Genomic DNA, 16,241 nt, shown 5'->3' on the forward strand with positions numbered 1-16,241 from the left:
ACTTTGCAATAAAACATTTCCAGGGTGTGCCTCCACCAGAAGAAGCCAAGGTCTGTCATTTCCCTGCTTTTCAATTAGACAGAAGCACATGCCTATCCCTGACCCAATAAAGCCAAGTGGCAGTATATCAGGGTGTCTCTCTGGGTCATTCCGGTATTTTCATTTATCACTCACAGTTAGTGACCCTTTTAAACTGGACCACTCAGTATTCCATTTGCTGGAGAAATTGTGCTTCTCTGGGTTCCCTTGATGGAAAAGGAACTTTAAAGGAGGATTAGTGTGGCTAGACAAGAAGATGGAATGGTTGCTTTTCTTTCTTTCTCCCCCGCCCCTCTATCTCTCTCATTTTTGTTATAGTCCGAGGCTAGATCTTCAAATGAAGTTATAGATTGACATTAAGTAGGTTGAAAAAGTAAAATACGTTCACGAGTCCAATTTGAAAAGCAAAAGAAGTAATGAGTGCAACATGTTTAATAAGCTTTTCTTGACACAAAACTTCCCCATAGGGGAGAAGGTCTAATAAGTCAATCAATACCTATGATGATGCACTCTTATCCCATGCTGGCTATGGGAGTGTAAGTGTGAGGTGAGGGGAAACGGACAAACTGGAAAAGGGAATGAATGCGTGTGTAAGAGACTGAGGAAGACTGGCAGCGGCTGTCACTGCCAAAACCAGTTGGGGCAGAAGCACAAGTTGAGCTCACGGATTGCTCACAAAGCTCAGCTGAGTCCAAGGTCAATTTACTTGGTGCAGCCCATTTCCTGTTCAATCCCATTTGGTTCGGCATCAGGAGGATTAACTCATTGACAGAAAATCAGAATTTTACATGATTGCATTAGCAGATGGCACAAACAAACCTGGCAATTTTAATCAGAGAACATTTGAAAGTCTGCTTTGAGCAGGCATGTTTTTGAAAGAAATGTTTTCACTTTGGAAGAATGGCAGCCAGAAGGCAGAAAGGGTGAGTTCTGATTGTGTCAAGTTGGACAGTAACTTCTCTACAGGTTTTCCCTCATCACTCTCCCTTCCAGGCCGACCTGTACAATTGTAGGGTCATCCTGGAGAGAAAGGAGTCCCTCAGCCTCCAAACGTGCAGAGTGCAGTGCCCAGGGGCCATGTGAACTATGCCTTCCTGTGCACATTCCTACAAAGCATGGTTCACACACAGAAAGAACTGTTTCTCACCTCTGCATGAAAGAAATGCTCAGTTTACCCTTTCAGTAGAGAGTTCTGGAGATGAGCAGGAGGTGGGCCTGGAAGAACACTTGCTAAAGAAACTTTTGCTTTTGAGTTCTCTTCCCTAGCAAACCAATGGCGGCTGCACCATACTTGATGGGTACTCCTGCTTCTGGGGAGATTTGTGCTAATTCAATGATTTATCTGGTGTGCTTCATATTCTCGTATTTGAAGTGCTCCCCAAAATTGGTTTATTATTAGAGTAATTATTTATAAATAACCCTGCTGAGGTTGGGGCTGATATGCTATAAATAGAAATGGACATATACCCCCAAATTAATTTCTGATTATGAATAGACTGTTTTTCTCTAATTTCAAGAAGAACAAAAGCAAACCTTCCGTCTCCCTGTACCCCTGGGGGCTGGGGGGAATCCCAGCTTGGACGTTTCTTTTTCTGTTGTTTTTCGTTTGTTTGTTTGGTTGGTTGTTTGGTTTGTTTTCACTGTCCAGTGTTGGGCCCCTGAATGGAGCCCATAGTCTAGTGGTGTAGGAAAGATGCAACAGTCAACAGACTAAAAGCTAAGACAGTGGTTGTAAAGCCATTAACATCTGGTGGGAAGGTTTTAAGAACATATTTTAGGTTCACCTCATATCCAGTTTCATAATTTTTATTGGTAGGGTGGAATTTATTTTTTTTAAAGCTGAACTTTTATTTGGAACCAGAGAGAAGCAATACTACTTCTAACCAGCCAAATGCTAGGATCGTCACTGTGGGCTGTTCAACAAGAACAAGTGGCCAAGAGCTCCTTACAATCCCAATAAATGGTGGCCGGGTTATGTAATCATGGTAGTTTCAGTGTTCGAACTCAGCAAATCTGACTCTTAAAATTATGTTACTGCCTCGATGAATTGTAAACCTAAAATTAAAAGTTGTGTTTTATAAATCCAGTAAGATTTGAAATGGGTTATGGAAGACACCGTGACAAGTAAATTCCTTATCTTTATTCTGGATGAGTTGTTCATATCACAATCCGTCATAAACTTAGGACTCTCTGATGACTTGATACTCCAGGGTGGGGAGATATGTGTGTGAGAGTGTATTATGAGTGTGTGTGTGTATGTGTGTGTGAGTGTGGGTCTATGTGTGTGTGAGTGAGTGTGTGAGTGCATGTGTGAGTGTATGTGTTGTGTATAAGTGTGTGTGTGAATGTGTGTGGGAGTGTATGTGTGTTAGAATGTGTGTTAGTGTGTGTGTGTGTGTGTGTGTGTGTGTGTGTGTGATATCTCTGATATAATGTTGGCCATCATCTTGATTCATGAAGGACTCACACCATGTTCTCTTTCCTTCTTTCTTCATGTCATTGTCTTAGACAATGGAGCCACAGATGTAAAGGAAAATGAAAAAGACTTTTTTAAGCATTTCCTTTCTTACACTTTTCTGAATACCTATGTAGTTTTTTTTTTTTAATTTTCCTGTAAAACTTCTGTAGCTGTATGTAGAAATTTTTTTCTCTCTCTTCCTTATAGGAACAAACCTTTGCTTCTAATGGTATGAAAGACATCATCTGCCTTCAAATAAAATGTAGTCAAGACTAGAATCTCACACATGAATTTCTCCTTCTGGAGGATCTGATAGACTTGTGACTCAGTGGAACCACTTTACTCTGACCCTATGTTCAGTAACCCATGAAGTGTGGGCAAAAGGTACCGGGACGGATGTTGCGTAACTCTCACACTGACACGGAACAATCAACCCATTCTTCAGCACCTCATAGAGACAGCTGACAGAGACAAAGGGACTGTGTGAGCTCAAGTTCGAACCAGCAAATGTTTAAAAGAAAGGCTGTCCTGATTAGAGACTGAGATGGGTGTTTCAGCACGGGCAGGACTTGTAGCTCAGGAGCTTGGAGGTGGGACTGGATAGAAGGGGGTGATGCAGAAGAAACAGCCCTGGCCAGCGCACAAAGTCAAGGAGGGGTGAGGGAGTCTGGATCCTAAGAGAAATGCAGCTGACCCAGAGCAAGACTTCCACAAGCATTTTTCTATAGACAGAGATGCCTAAGATGAGGCTAAAAATCAAAAGGTGGGAGTGCTCAAGGTAAAGGAGGCCTGTAAGAGGTAGGAAGTAAAAATGACTGAGAAACAAGGGAGAGGTTAAACGAAGAGTCGGGCTGCAGACATGGCTCAGCAGTTAAGGGCACTTGCTGTTCTTCTGGGCACCTGAGTTTGACTCTCAGAACCCATGTGGTACCTCATAGCTATGACTCTAGTCCCAGGGGAGAAAACACTCTCTTTTAGCCTCCCTGAGATGCCAGGCACACATGTGGTACACAGACACACATTTGGGCTAAACACCCATGCACAAGATTAAACAAACAAACAAACAAACAAACAAACAAATACAAACCGAAACAGGGAATTGACAGTGATAACTAAAGGAAATGCAAGGCTGATAGGAATAAAACATTTTCGTGGATCCAATCAAAACGGCTGTGCCAGTTGTCTTAGAACCTTCTAGAATGTTGAAGCAACATGGAGACATGGTGACTAAATTAATAACAGCCACTGGGGTCTAGGCTCAATGGTACACGTAGCCAAAGAATGGAGTGGAGCTTGTGAGACAGCAGCTCAGGATGATGCTGTGAAATAAAGGACCTAGGAACAAATCACATCAAGAAAACTTAAGGCTGGGAACCTGGCGCTCACCAATCGCACATTACGGTAACACAGATGGCCACAGTGGTTTGGGATATGACTGTGTTAAGCACTGAGAAGATGCCTTTACAGGCAGCCAACCACTGGAAGTGGACTTTATTCCACTGTTACCGTGTGATTATGTACCGTTAAGAGAGGAGCTACAAGAAGCCATGCCTTATAGGAATCTCCATTTAATGATTAACCAATGATAGAGAATCAAAGAGGAGGCAAAAAGAAAACCAGAAGCCAAACAGAATGAGCCGAGGGTCCCAGAGATGATGGCTTCGGCCTAGCAATTTCAGACCACAGTATTCTGAGTTTTGGAACTCAGCATATTTCTGAGGGAGTCTTAAAATGCAAGTTCGCCTTAGAAATTAAAAGGATATGGCTCACTGGGCTTGAAACTAACCCCAAGTGAAGGCAAGCATTGGGTTACTAAAATTAAAATAAAAAAAAAAAAACTCACTGTTTTATGGATTTTCCCAAGGCTCACTGGCAAACTCAATACTATTTATACAGATTTGTGACTCTTAGTGATGGAATTGTTTCTAATTTATGTTCTGTGAAAAATGACATCTGCTTATAATTGGGAAGTTCATTTAAAAATCAGGCAAGTAAAACTAATCATTCACTAGGATGAAGACAGAGGGATTGAGATATATTGATGCAGGTGTCTTAGGGTTCGGAGAACGCAACTAGTTCTGCCTTGAGACAGTTCAGATCTGATTTTCAATGCAGACAAAGCTGTGTAAAAGAAGCAGCGTCTACTCCCCTCTTAGGTTTTTCTTCGCGGTCATCAGATACGATGTGGATTTACTGAAGGAAGGAATCTGTTTTTATAACTTCACACATTATGTAATATTCAGTGAAGGACGCCAGGGAATGACTAGAGATTCAACAGTGAAACCATGAGTTTCTCTGTCTAAGTTAATATATGCAGGAGTGAGAAGAAAGCATTTCACGTGCTTGTGGAACACCAAGAAGATATTTGGATGGCCTGAAAACTGGTTACTTGAATTCTAGATATTGCCCCACACCTCCTGAAGCAGAGAAGAAATATACAAGTAGTTCCTTTGTACTGAATGTCCCAGTTCAGTGATGCTCATGGAAGATACTGAATGACCCAGTTCAGTGATGTTCATGGAAGATACTGAATGACCCAGTTCAGTGATGTTCATGGAAGATACTGAATGACCCAGTTCAGTGATATTCATGGAGGATACTGAATGTCCCAGTTCAGTGATGCTCATGGAAGATACTGAATGTCCCAGTTCAGTGATGTTCATGGAAGATACTGAATGTCCCAGTTCAGTGATGCTCATGGAAGATACTGAATGTCCCAGTTCAGTGATGTTCATGGAAGATACTGAATGACCCAGTTCAGTGATATTCATGGAGGATACTGAATGTCCCAGTTCAGTGATGCTCATGGAAGATACTGAATGTCCCAGTTCAGTGATGCTCATGGAGGATAATAACAGTTTCTCTCATAAAACACATTATGATCATGCTTTGCCTCTACCCCAACTCCTCCTGGTTGGTCCCCACTCCTTACCCCTACTCAGAGACTATTTATATTATATTATCATTTATATCATCTATTTAGATTTGTATTGTCTTGGCCGAGGAGATGGCTTGGTGGTTAAGAGCATTTGGTGTTCTTGCAGAGGTCCTAGGTTTAGTTCCCAGCACCTTCACAATGGCTCCCAACCATCTGTAGCTCCAGTTCCAGGAGATCTAATCCCTTCTTCTGACCTTTGCAACCACCCGTCATGCCATACATAAGAAACACATATGTGCATGCAGGCAAATACTCATAAGCATGTATTGGTCTAACACAGATATAGATTTATACCTTGCATGTTCTAACAATGGCTACAGTTCACACTGTCTCTGGGAACTCTGTCTTTGATTTCACTGGTTTGGTTTGTTGTTGCTGGTGCTGCTTTTTTCCTTGTTTGCTTTTTCTTTCTGTCTTTGACCTCCAGAGTATGATTCATAGACCCACATCAGCAGAACCTAATAGGAGTTTGCTCCAAATGCAGACACTGCTGTAGTCAAATCCTAAGCCTGGAATCCCAGATCGTCTTATAATTTGGGAACCTTTGGTCTACAGATCTCTACAAAAGCAATCTCCCACCACCACCCCCAGTTAGACAGATGAGCATGCAGAAAACTGTAAAGGAGGCTTTTGCGAGATATGATCTTACATACAGAAAATCCACTGGAATATTCAAAGCCTCCCAGAACTAATACACTGCCATCCCAAATCCACTGTGTTCCTAAGGAGCAGCAATGACCAATTTGAACAGGAAACTAGAAGACAATTCTATTATTGTAATACAAGAAAGAACAAAATTGTCAGGGATAAATTTAATGGAAAGGGTATAAGGCTAGTGCACAGAATTCACTTATCAGTGTTGAAAAGGGGGGAGAAATCCAGAAAATGCATAAATAATGGCCACATGTGAGTATGAACCAGGAATTTAATATTGTGAAGATGGCAATACTATGGGCTGGAGAGATTGCTCAGTGGTTAAGATCACTGACTGCTTTTCCAGAGGACTTAGGTTTGCTTCCCAGCATCTACACAGTGACACATAACCCATCTGTAACTCCAGTTCCAGGGGATCCTACACCCTCTTCCTGCCTCTGTGGACCCTGAATGAATGTAGTAAACAGACATACATGCCAACAAACACCCATACCATAAAATATTTAAAAAGAAAAAAAAAATAAGAGAGTAATATTCCTCCAAATATCTAGACACAAAGTAAATCTTGCTAGGCTCTTCAGGGAGTTACTTGAAGAGTCACATGAAGTTGCAGGGCCACCAGAAGAGTCAAAATGACCTTTTAAAAATATTGAAATAAAAACAAAGAGAACTTATCCTTCCAAATTTCACTTTTTCTTTCAAATTAAAATGATGTGGTACATAAGTGTAATGTAGGTTTATGTTAAGGTGATACAGGGTTGGTCAGTGGAGCAGTAGGTGGAGAAAGAGACTGGAGGAGTAGAAGAGAGAGAGAAGAGGCGGAGATGGATGGAGGCAAGATAGGAGCTGGCTTGTATGTGCATCTCAGTGCATCTCTAGCTTGATGAGGTTGTTATGATTATTTCTAAGGGTTTCTATGGGCCAATTTATCTTTTTCTGTCTTTATGTCTTTGTCTGCCGGTTGTGAGTTTATTGTGTAGAGGGTTTGTGGATTGGGAATTTAACATATAAACCTATTTGATAAGTTGATGGTTGTGAGTCATGTTTTTACCAGGGTATGAAGAATGTGAGCTAAGTTCTCGGTTGGTAGAGGAGCAGCTGGGATGAGCAGTTTCAACATGGTAGCCTGCGACTCAACCAGTAGCCAAAGCTCCAGACTAAAAGGAGACAGCTGAGAGAGGGCAGTGTGGTGACCCCGAGATATGGGGAGCCTGCACAAGCACAGCATAAAAGGTTCCAACTTTTTAATATTTACCACAACTGTGTAACAGACATACAGATTCATGGAATTGACCAGAATCCAGAAAGAAGCCCCAACATCTGCAGTCACTGAAAGAGATGCCAAGATTGTTTATTCAGTTCCTGAACTTCAGGGACTCTAGACAACCATATGAGAAAGAATGAAGCTAACCTCCTGTCTCATACCATACACCATATTCTATGCCAAACAGAATAATTGACCTAAATAGACAAGCTAAAGCTACAACATTCTTCAGAGGATAAACAAGAATCTTTGTAACCTTGGATTTAGCAGACAAAGCACAAACAAACAAACAAACAAAACAAAAAAACATAAGCAACAGCATTTAAAATAATTAGACTTTATAAAAGTTAAAAGATTCTGTTCATGGAAAGATGCTATGCTTAGAGGGGTTATATGAAAATTTCCTCAAAGAAATGTTCACAGTGGACAATGACCGTGTGAAATGGCTACAAAGTCATCAGCTACATGAGAATTGCAAGAAGTCTCCATCAACTAGTTCTCCACACATAGGATGATAAAACAAAACAAAAATTGGCAAGTGTTGGGGGGGACACTGGGCAATGGACCCCTTGAGTATAAAATGGTGTGTGTAGAAGTCACTGAAGTGACTCCCCAGTGAGTTCAACAGAAACAGCATATAACAGCAATTCTACACACGCGCGCACACACACACACGTACATACATAATACATATGTACATGTGTGTGTATGTACACATGGTCTTTATGGTTCTCATAGTCATACCACCTCCCATGTTTTGATACAGTAGTATTCACATTCAGCTTCAAGGTTAAGACCAGCTTCCATGAGTCATCAGCTGGTCTGGTTTTCCAAGTAATTGAAAAATATTTTCCAGTTGTGGTTGACTTCACAAACTAGCTCTGTGATCATGACCCCAAGTCCCTATAAATAATATCATTAGAATATCATTAGAATATCGTGTGAAACATGCCAGGGCTGTGGTCCCACAGAAACGTTATTCAAAGGGAAAAAGTCAACCTTGAAGCTTTCTACTATAAGACAAGAAAGTAGAGATTCCTGCAAGTTGGCTTGAATAACTTGTATGCATAATTACCACCTATACAGCAAGAAGTACCTCTTTATAATATCTCTCTCATTCTGTCTTTATAATTGAACAATACAGTTTTATTTTGTGAAGAAAAATACACAAAACTAACCACCGAAAATTAACACCATAAAAAAAAATAACACCATACATAGTATGTGGGTACATATATATTTCTTCTTATTGGAAAAAGTATAAGACATAAAGATAAAGTTAAACAACTCTACATATTTCTGGTGCCATTACAGGCTCTAAAACAAACAAACAAAACAAAACAAAAACTAGACCCAGTTTTATTTTATTTTGTAAATGCGGGACAGTAATTGCTGCCTACTTCTCTGGTGGTTTTAAGGATTAAATGTGTTCATATACAACCATGTTCAGCAAAATGCTTGACATATGGATTCTTAACAACAGTAAAATAAATAAAAGGATTATAAAATTTACCCTTAGTGACATTTAGTAAGTTTACAATGTTATGTGTCACAGATAATTTCCATGGCCCCCAAAGGACAAATAGGCCCATTAAGCAGTCAATATGCCCTCCTCCCCAAAGCCTAGCCAACCACTGATTTGTTTTCTGTCTCTAAGGATTTCCTTCTTCTCTACGTATTACATAAATGAATGCTCACAAACTGGCCTTTTCTGTTTGTCTTCTCCCAGGCCTATTCTCACTGTGGTGTAATACTTCATTTGCTTTAGGGCTGTGAAATATTTTATTATGTAAATATACTACACTATTTTATCCATACATCTGAGTTACTTCTACCCTTTGTCTGCTACAGTGAGTATTCATGTATATGATTTTGTGTGAGCACCTATTTTCAGTTCTTTTCTACATATATGTATGTATGTATACAACCATACATATATATATATCTATCTATACGTATATACGTGTGTGCATGTATCTATCTATGTATACATACATATATATGCGTGTGTATATACATGTGTGTGTGTGTGCGCGCGTGCACAACTATACATAATGTAACCATTATTCACTTATCTGAACCATGAGAGTGTAGACATGCATGAATAAGACCTCCAAGTCGCTTGTGTATTTTAGATGAGGATAAGTCTTTATGGGAAAATTGTTACACACAGGCTCAGCCTCTAAGTTTGATGGGAAATCTGGGAGAGACACTTGCACTGCATGGCTGTAAGTCTTCCTAGAAAATGCAGATTAATAACCTCCATCGCCGAAGCGACTAGGACCTACCTCTGAAGTCACTTCTGTTCTCACTGGACTCCCAGAGTATTTCCAGCCTCCCTTTCTCATCTCCCCTCATGCTGGCAGTGAGTGCAAGCCCGACAGTGGAGCAGATTCCCTGTTTGGAGGGCATCTCATTGCCCATTGGCTCTTAACCACTGATGCTTACTCACAGGTACAAGGTATGAATGGAATGGAAGATGAGGCATACTGATCACTAAAGGGGAATGGCATGTTTTATGGGAAGCCCTTGGGTGTGCATGCCTTTTCCAAAGGGGGGAAAAAACAACAACAAACAAAAAACAAGAAACATGTAATACTGGACCCACACCAAAACCTTTTACAGCTGTGTGGAATGTCGAACTTGAGGATGCCAGATCTTTGAAGTTTTCTTTTTAAGGTTTTGTTTATTTTGATTTTACGTAGATGGGTGTATGGTATTTTGCCTGCATGTATATAATACATGTATGTGCATCACATAAGTGCAATGGAAGAACGTGGCACTGGACATCCTGGAACTAGTCACCAACAGGTATAAGTTGCCAAGTGGGTGCTGGCAACTGGACCCCAGTCCTCTGCAAGAGAAGTAAGTGTTCTTAACCACTGAGCCGCCTCTGCAGTCCCTGAGACCTTTCAGGATTTAGAAGAGCTCCCAAGTCTGTTGTTGTTTTGTTTTGTGTTTTTTAAATTTAAAGCTCTAATATTTTAAGCTTGACAGTGAGTCGTTTCTATCTTTATGTTTTTAAGCCTTATGTTCCCGAACAACTACACAGATTCTCTGGCCATGAGATCCAGATGTCAACAGTCTCCCGGCATCTCTCAGGACTCTGTGAGTGGCCGGCAGCCTGAGCCCCAATACTCTGCACAGCACCAACTGCAAGGGGCTGAACTGAATGGGGGGTTGACACTGTGGGAGCCCAGATTGGGACATGTAACTAATTCTGACCTCTAAAGTTGCAATTAGGCCTTAGGACATTAAGTTGACTTATGGTGCCATCCAAGGAGGATTTAAAAGCATCTGCATTTGCTATTCCCTTTTTGGTTATATACATGATAGAAAATTCTACACTAAGTAGAGATGGTATAGCTCAAACAACCACTCAGATTTTGAGGTTCAACTCAATTATTTCAATACCCCCCAAAACCTAACCAAGAGCTGTGGCAGTTACCCCATTTCTTCATTTGAATGTATTCCAGCAAGAAACAATTGAGACATTTTTGCAGCGTATTTCAAAAAGATTTGCTGGCCAGTCTCGCTGTGAGAAGCATGGGTCCCGTAAACCTGATTTCTTCCGTGAGTTTCAGTAAATGACCCCCCCACCTGATGCCTTGTTTCTGATCAATTCTCTTTGAAAGTGACTTCCCACTCCTCTCCACATGCTGTGCACAAACAAGAGTCCAGAATACAGTGTGCTGCATCCTATTTGGGACATATAAAAATTGAATCTTTTCTCAAAGGAATGAGATTATTGAAAACCATCTGAAAGTCTGGCCGAAGGATGGAAAAGCAAACAACAGTTTGGGACTACTTCTTACAGGTCGTTGTTTGCACAAGTATTTTCTGCAGAATTCCTACGTTTCCTCTTTTCCAGGTGCCTATGAAAGTAAGGCATTGGAGAAGCAACCTGTACCCAGTGTACTTTCATTTTGGTCTTTGATATAGATAAATACAGTCTATCGCAGCACCATACATAGCCCCTGAACTTAGGCTAGTCAGGAGTAAGGGCGAGGAAGAATCAGATCAGAACTAGGGACATTCTGCTTCAATGGTTCTCTTTTATATACCGTCTTTTAAAATGGAAGATCGTCCAAGTGACTGAGGAAAATCTCCAAGTGACAAAAGCCCCCAAGCGCACCTAACTCTGTACACAGAGCTCCCCTGTAGTCAGCTGACCGTCGTGACTTCTCTGGCCCACTTAGACGGTTGCACACTTGGCTACATGCACTGGCATCGCCAAGATAGCATCCTCCATAAACTTGTTCAGGCAAGCCTTCATGGTTTCATTTTTCTCTGGGCATCACACACTGGAGAGCTGGTCCTTTCTGTAGGACCAGCAATTTGGGTAAGGCAACAGGGAGCATGAAAAAGCGACTAAGAGTTGTGGTCCCTTCAACTGGGAGCCCTAGAAAGGTTAAGTCTACTGGGATTCAATCCTCCAACCGTGTCAGAACTATTGCCATGTAAAACCAGAGTGGCTGTGACTAGACAAAGGAGTCCCTGGTGAGATCAGGCCTCATAGGAGAGAGAAGATCATAAGACCCTCACCTGAGACCCCAGCCACGCATCCTGATACCTCTCTCGGGCTGCGTTTAATTCTTCCACAGCTGGGTATTGAGCTGGGTATGTAAAAGGAAATAGGAAGTAGAAGGTTGACTGGGATACACACACACACACACACACACACACACACACACACACACAGTGATGTACCTGTAACTAGTCCTCACTCATGATACTGTAAGAAATCCCCATACGTTCACAGATCACCCAGATGGACTTGTGTCTCTCTAGGAAAAGTAACACAGCGGCGTCAGGGGCGTGGGACTGTCTGGGATAGAATAACGTGGACTTTCAAACAGTAAATATCCTGGGAAGAATTCTTGATTTGGATGTACTGAAAGGTGCTATGCAGGCTGCTGAGTTGGGCCATCAAGTCTTACCAAGCTGTGAGTCCTGTGAACTGCAATAAATGGTGCATGTGCTAAGACATGCCTATGGGTGCAATACTGGTATGAACATTATGGGGGTAACCAACCACTTTCTGGTTGGATTTAAGGCCAATTTTGTAAGAAGAAGCACATGCCTGGTATTGTGAATTTGGTCAAGAGCCCAGGGTTGAGGCGTATAGAGAGATCTCTTATAGGCAACACCTGTCAATAAGAAAGCCTATGGTCAATGAGCTAAGGCAGGAACTAGGAGGTGGGACACTGGCAGGAAGAAAGGATTCTGGGAAACAATGAGAGGCCCAAGAGAGTCACACAGGAACAGAGAGGAGGTCAGGAGTATGGGAGTTGAGCAGAGGTATCCAGCCACACAGATGACCTCAGGAAAGAACACAGAGGAGATTCGCCCTGGACTTTGGTGCATGAAGCTGAGGAGAGGTAACCAACCATGTGAAAGGCACAGACTAGTTCAAATGGGTTAAAAAAACTTCCAAGCTAGCTGGGGAAATGAGCCAAAGCTTATGGCCTAGGCCTCTTTTTATTAATTAAAAAAAGGAGGAAGGAAAACCAGATTTTATTTATTGTGGGGGAGCTTACAAGGATAACGTCCTACTAATATTTTATAGCATGGTAGAGTGTGAAGCCTCCCTCTAGAGTTGTATCTTACTACCTACAGACTGGTGGAGTTATCAGACCTCTTCACAAAAGGCTCTTAGTGCAGCGGATGATGGCTAATTGAAAACTCACAGCTGGCCATAGTGTAGAACTCTCAGCTGTCCCACGGGTTTCCACTCAGCTTGTAGACACGCTCTACTCAGATCTTCTTCTGTCTGACATGATGATCACTTGCCTTCACCTGCCATCCATTCAGCCACCCATTCCTTCGTCTAGAACCAGTCCTGACCTTTTAGCTCAGAAGCTGGACTCAGCTCTATAGCTTCTCTTTCAATCATGTGGCTTTGCAGTGGCTTCACTCAGCTAGCACAGCTTCTCCTCTCTCTCTCTCTCTCTCTCTCTCTCTCTCTCTCTCTCTCTCTCTCTCTCTCTCTCTCTGTGTGTGTGTGTGTGTGTGTGTGTGTGTGTGTCTGTCTGTCTGTCTTTGTGTCTTAGTCAGGGTTTCTCTTCCTGCACAAAACATTACTACCAAGAAGCAAGTTGGGGAGGAAAGGGTTTATTCAGCTTACACTTCCACATTGCTGTTCATCACCAAAGGAAGTCAGGACTGGAACCCAAGCAGGTCAGGAAGCAGGAGCTGATGCAGAGGCCATGGAGGGATGTTGCTTACTGGATTGCTTCCCTGGCTTGCTCAGCCTGCTTTCTTATAGAACCCAGGTCTACCAGCCCAGGGATGGCACCACCCACAATGGGCTGGGCCCTCCCCCTTGATCACTAGTTGAGAAAATGCCTTACAGCTGGATCTCATGGAGGCATTTCCTCAGCTGAGGCTCCTTTCTCTGTGATGACTCCAGCTTGTGTCAAGTTGAAACAGAACCAGCCAGTACAGTGTATGTGTGTGTGCGTGCGCGCGCGTAATGTGATGTATAGTATGATGTGACCTGAGTTCACGTTAGTAATTAAATTAGAATATTCACCTCCACCATAGCTTTCTAGGAAAGTGGAAATATCTGGCAAACTGCTGCCTTTGAGATTGTTGCAGCTTGTCCTATTTAAATATTTCTGACATCGTGAAGAGAAACAAATGTGTTCATCTATGTTTCTTACATAGCAAGCTCATGGCCTTTTCTTTTTATACACTCCATAGTTTCAGATGTGAACTGTGAACCCCAGACACAGAGCACTCCTAGAACCAAAGTCATATGTGAACAAATCTTTAAGTGTAAACAACTCTCATAGCTTCATACGCACAGTCACTGAAATACAAGGAACTCTAACTTATGTGAGCTGTTGTCTTTGTTACTGTGTTTTTGAAAGTAGCTATCCTCTGCAAGTTGAATCATTCCTGGTTCATTCTAACTGAGAAACTATGAGTTTGATACATATAGAATAGATCACTATATTAATTCAATGAAAAACCTTAACATGCAAATAAAGCTGAAAATATTTTAAATGAGCAGTTATTATAGGGTAGATTTTCTTTCATAGTTGTATGTTTTAACAATCACTTAGCCATTGAGACTCGGCCTTTGAAGACCTACAATATACTTGCGGCATTCAACCACAGCAAGAAGGTACCGTAAAACTAAGAAAACCATATCCTTGGAATATTTAACCCTAATTAAATACAGTCTGTCCCCACAAGCCTTCTATCAAGTGTCAGATGAGTATATGGTTGGTCTTCCTTGCTTTCAGTCACCAACTAACAAGTGTTTCAGTACGTCCATTACTTCTGACCTGTAACTACTAACCACCTACGATGTTCTAGGTGTAATTCCCTGAGCTCGGTCACCAAAATACGCTCTAGGTCTCTAGAGACCACCTGCAAGAGATGCCTGGCTGGGAGCCAATGTCTTGCAAAACAGAGGAATGTGAAGCAAGTGAGGGAGCGGGGATGAAGATGAGAGCAGGGAGCAAGCCTGGAAACCGGAGACAGTGCAGTGTGCAGAAAACAAGCAGACAAAACTGTCGCACCAGCCAAGATCCATTCTGCAGAAATACAGTGGAGCCTGATACGGAAGAGCTGGGACCTTGGATTAGACAGAATCTAGTTCCACCTCTGCCTGGGATAAGATGTAACTTCGATGAAGAAACTCTCAATACTCAAGCCTCTGATTTGTTTGTTTCAGTCAAGTCATTAAAAAAGATAGACTTCTTAGGGGTTTGTGATCTCTTAAATAAGGCATCTCTCATACTCAGAGTAAACAATAATTGTGACAGGTGAGTGTGTGTGTGAATGAGTGTATGTGTGTGAATGAGTGTATGTGTGTGAATGAATGTGTGTGTGTGAATGAGTGTGTGTGTGTGAATGAGTGTGTGTGAATGAGTGTGTGTGAATGAGTGTATGTGTGAATGAATGTGTGTGAATGAGGGTGTGTGTGCACAAGCTGTTGTCTTACTGTTACTCTAAAAGTTACTGGGCAGTAGCATTTCTATGCCAAAAGTGGCTTATTCATTTTTTGTCCCCTGTAAAAGATTCACACACATTTCCGGAGCAATCCTGTTGGCATTTCCCACGTACTACAATATATCTTTTTACCTTTGCTTTGACTGCCAGATCCTCGTGCTTACACATTAGCTCTTGGTTGTCTGAAAGCGATGAACCCAGACTCTGTTCCTGCAGATCTCTTATTGCTTTCTGAAACCAACAAGAAACCTGGAAAAGAGGTGAGAAGAAAAGATCAACATTTAAATGTCTGGGCTAGAGGAGTTAAACTCAGACACAGTACTGCTACCTTTCAAAACAGAGTACTTCAATCTCTTTCACGTACACTAATTTATATAGGATGGTAATATCTTCCAGGTCTTTAGTGCCCTCTTTATTTCAGCCTCTCGATGCTTAGGAGAAAATAGATGAAATAAATCAGAAAAAAGTACAGGGACCGTCTCACTTAGCAGCTCAGGATTATAAGGCATGAAGAAGTGAGTCAGCATCTTTTCGGAAAGCAACAGTGCATTCCTATGCGGCCCATACATCTTGCTTCCTTTTCAAATACACCGTTCTTTCTCTATATAAATGTGAATCTGGATATAGTTACACAGACTTAGTTAAAGACACTGAACAGCGTATGTAGAATCATATTCTCTAGTAAACAGAAGGAAAATGCAAACGTATTTTATTTGCAGTAACTGGTGGAAATCTGTATTGAGAGACGAGATGGAACAGTTGTCAAAATCCACTGACTTTGTAGAAACAGGACTCAGACACCAGATACGTGCACAGTTGACTCATGACACAGGGCACACAGCGTCACAACAGCCGAAGAAGCATTCTCCATTAAGACTGTCACAGTGCATTCCTAGTGAGACATTATAACTTGATGTGAGACT

At 41.7% G+C, this 16,241-nt stretch overlaps 1 protein-coding gene across 1 annotated transcript in view; it reads right to left on the bottom strand.

Moving 5' to 3' along the window:
* The window catches only part of CCDC141 (coiled-coil domain containing 141), a gene marked incomplete at both ends in the record, with an annotated part of 162,870 nt that overhangs the window by 85,551 nt on the left and 61,078 nt on the right, over positions 1-16,241 (bottom strand). Inside the window, one exon of the mRNA XM_080928184.1 lies at positions 15,451-15,567. Within this exon, the coding sequence (XP_080784310.1) occupies positions 15,451-15,567 (117 nt within the window). The remainder of the gene's footprint in view (positions 1-15,450; positions 15,568-16,241) is intronic.

This window comes from Micromys minutus, assembly GCF_963924665.1.
Source record: "Micromys minutus genome assembly, chromosome: 13".
Classification (NCBI taxonomy): domain Eukaryota; kingdom Metazoa; phylum Chordata; class Mammalia; order Rodentia; family Muridae; genus Micromys; species Micromys minutus.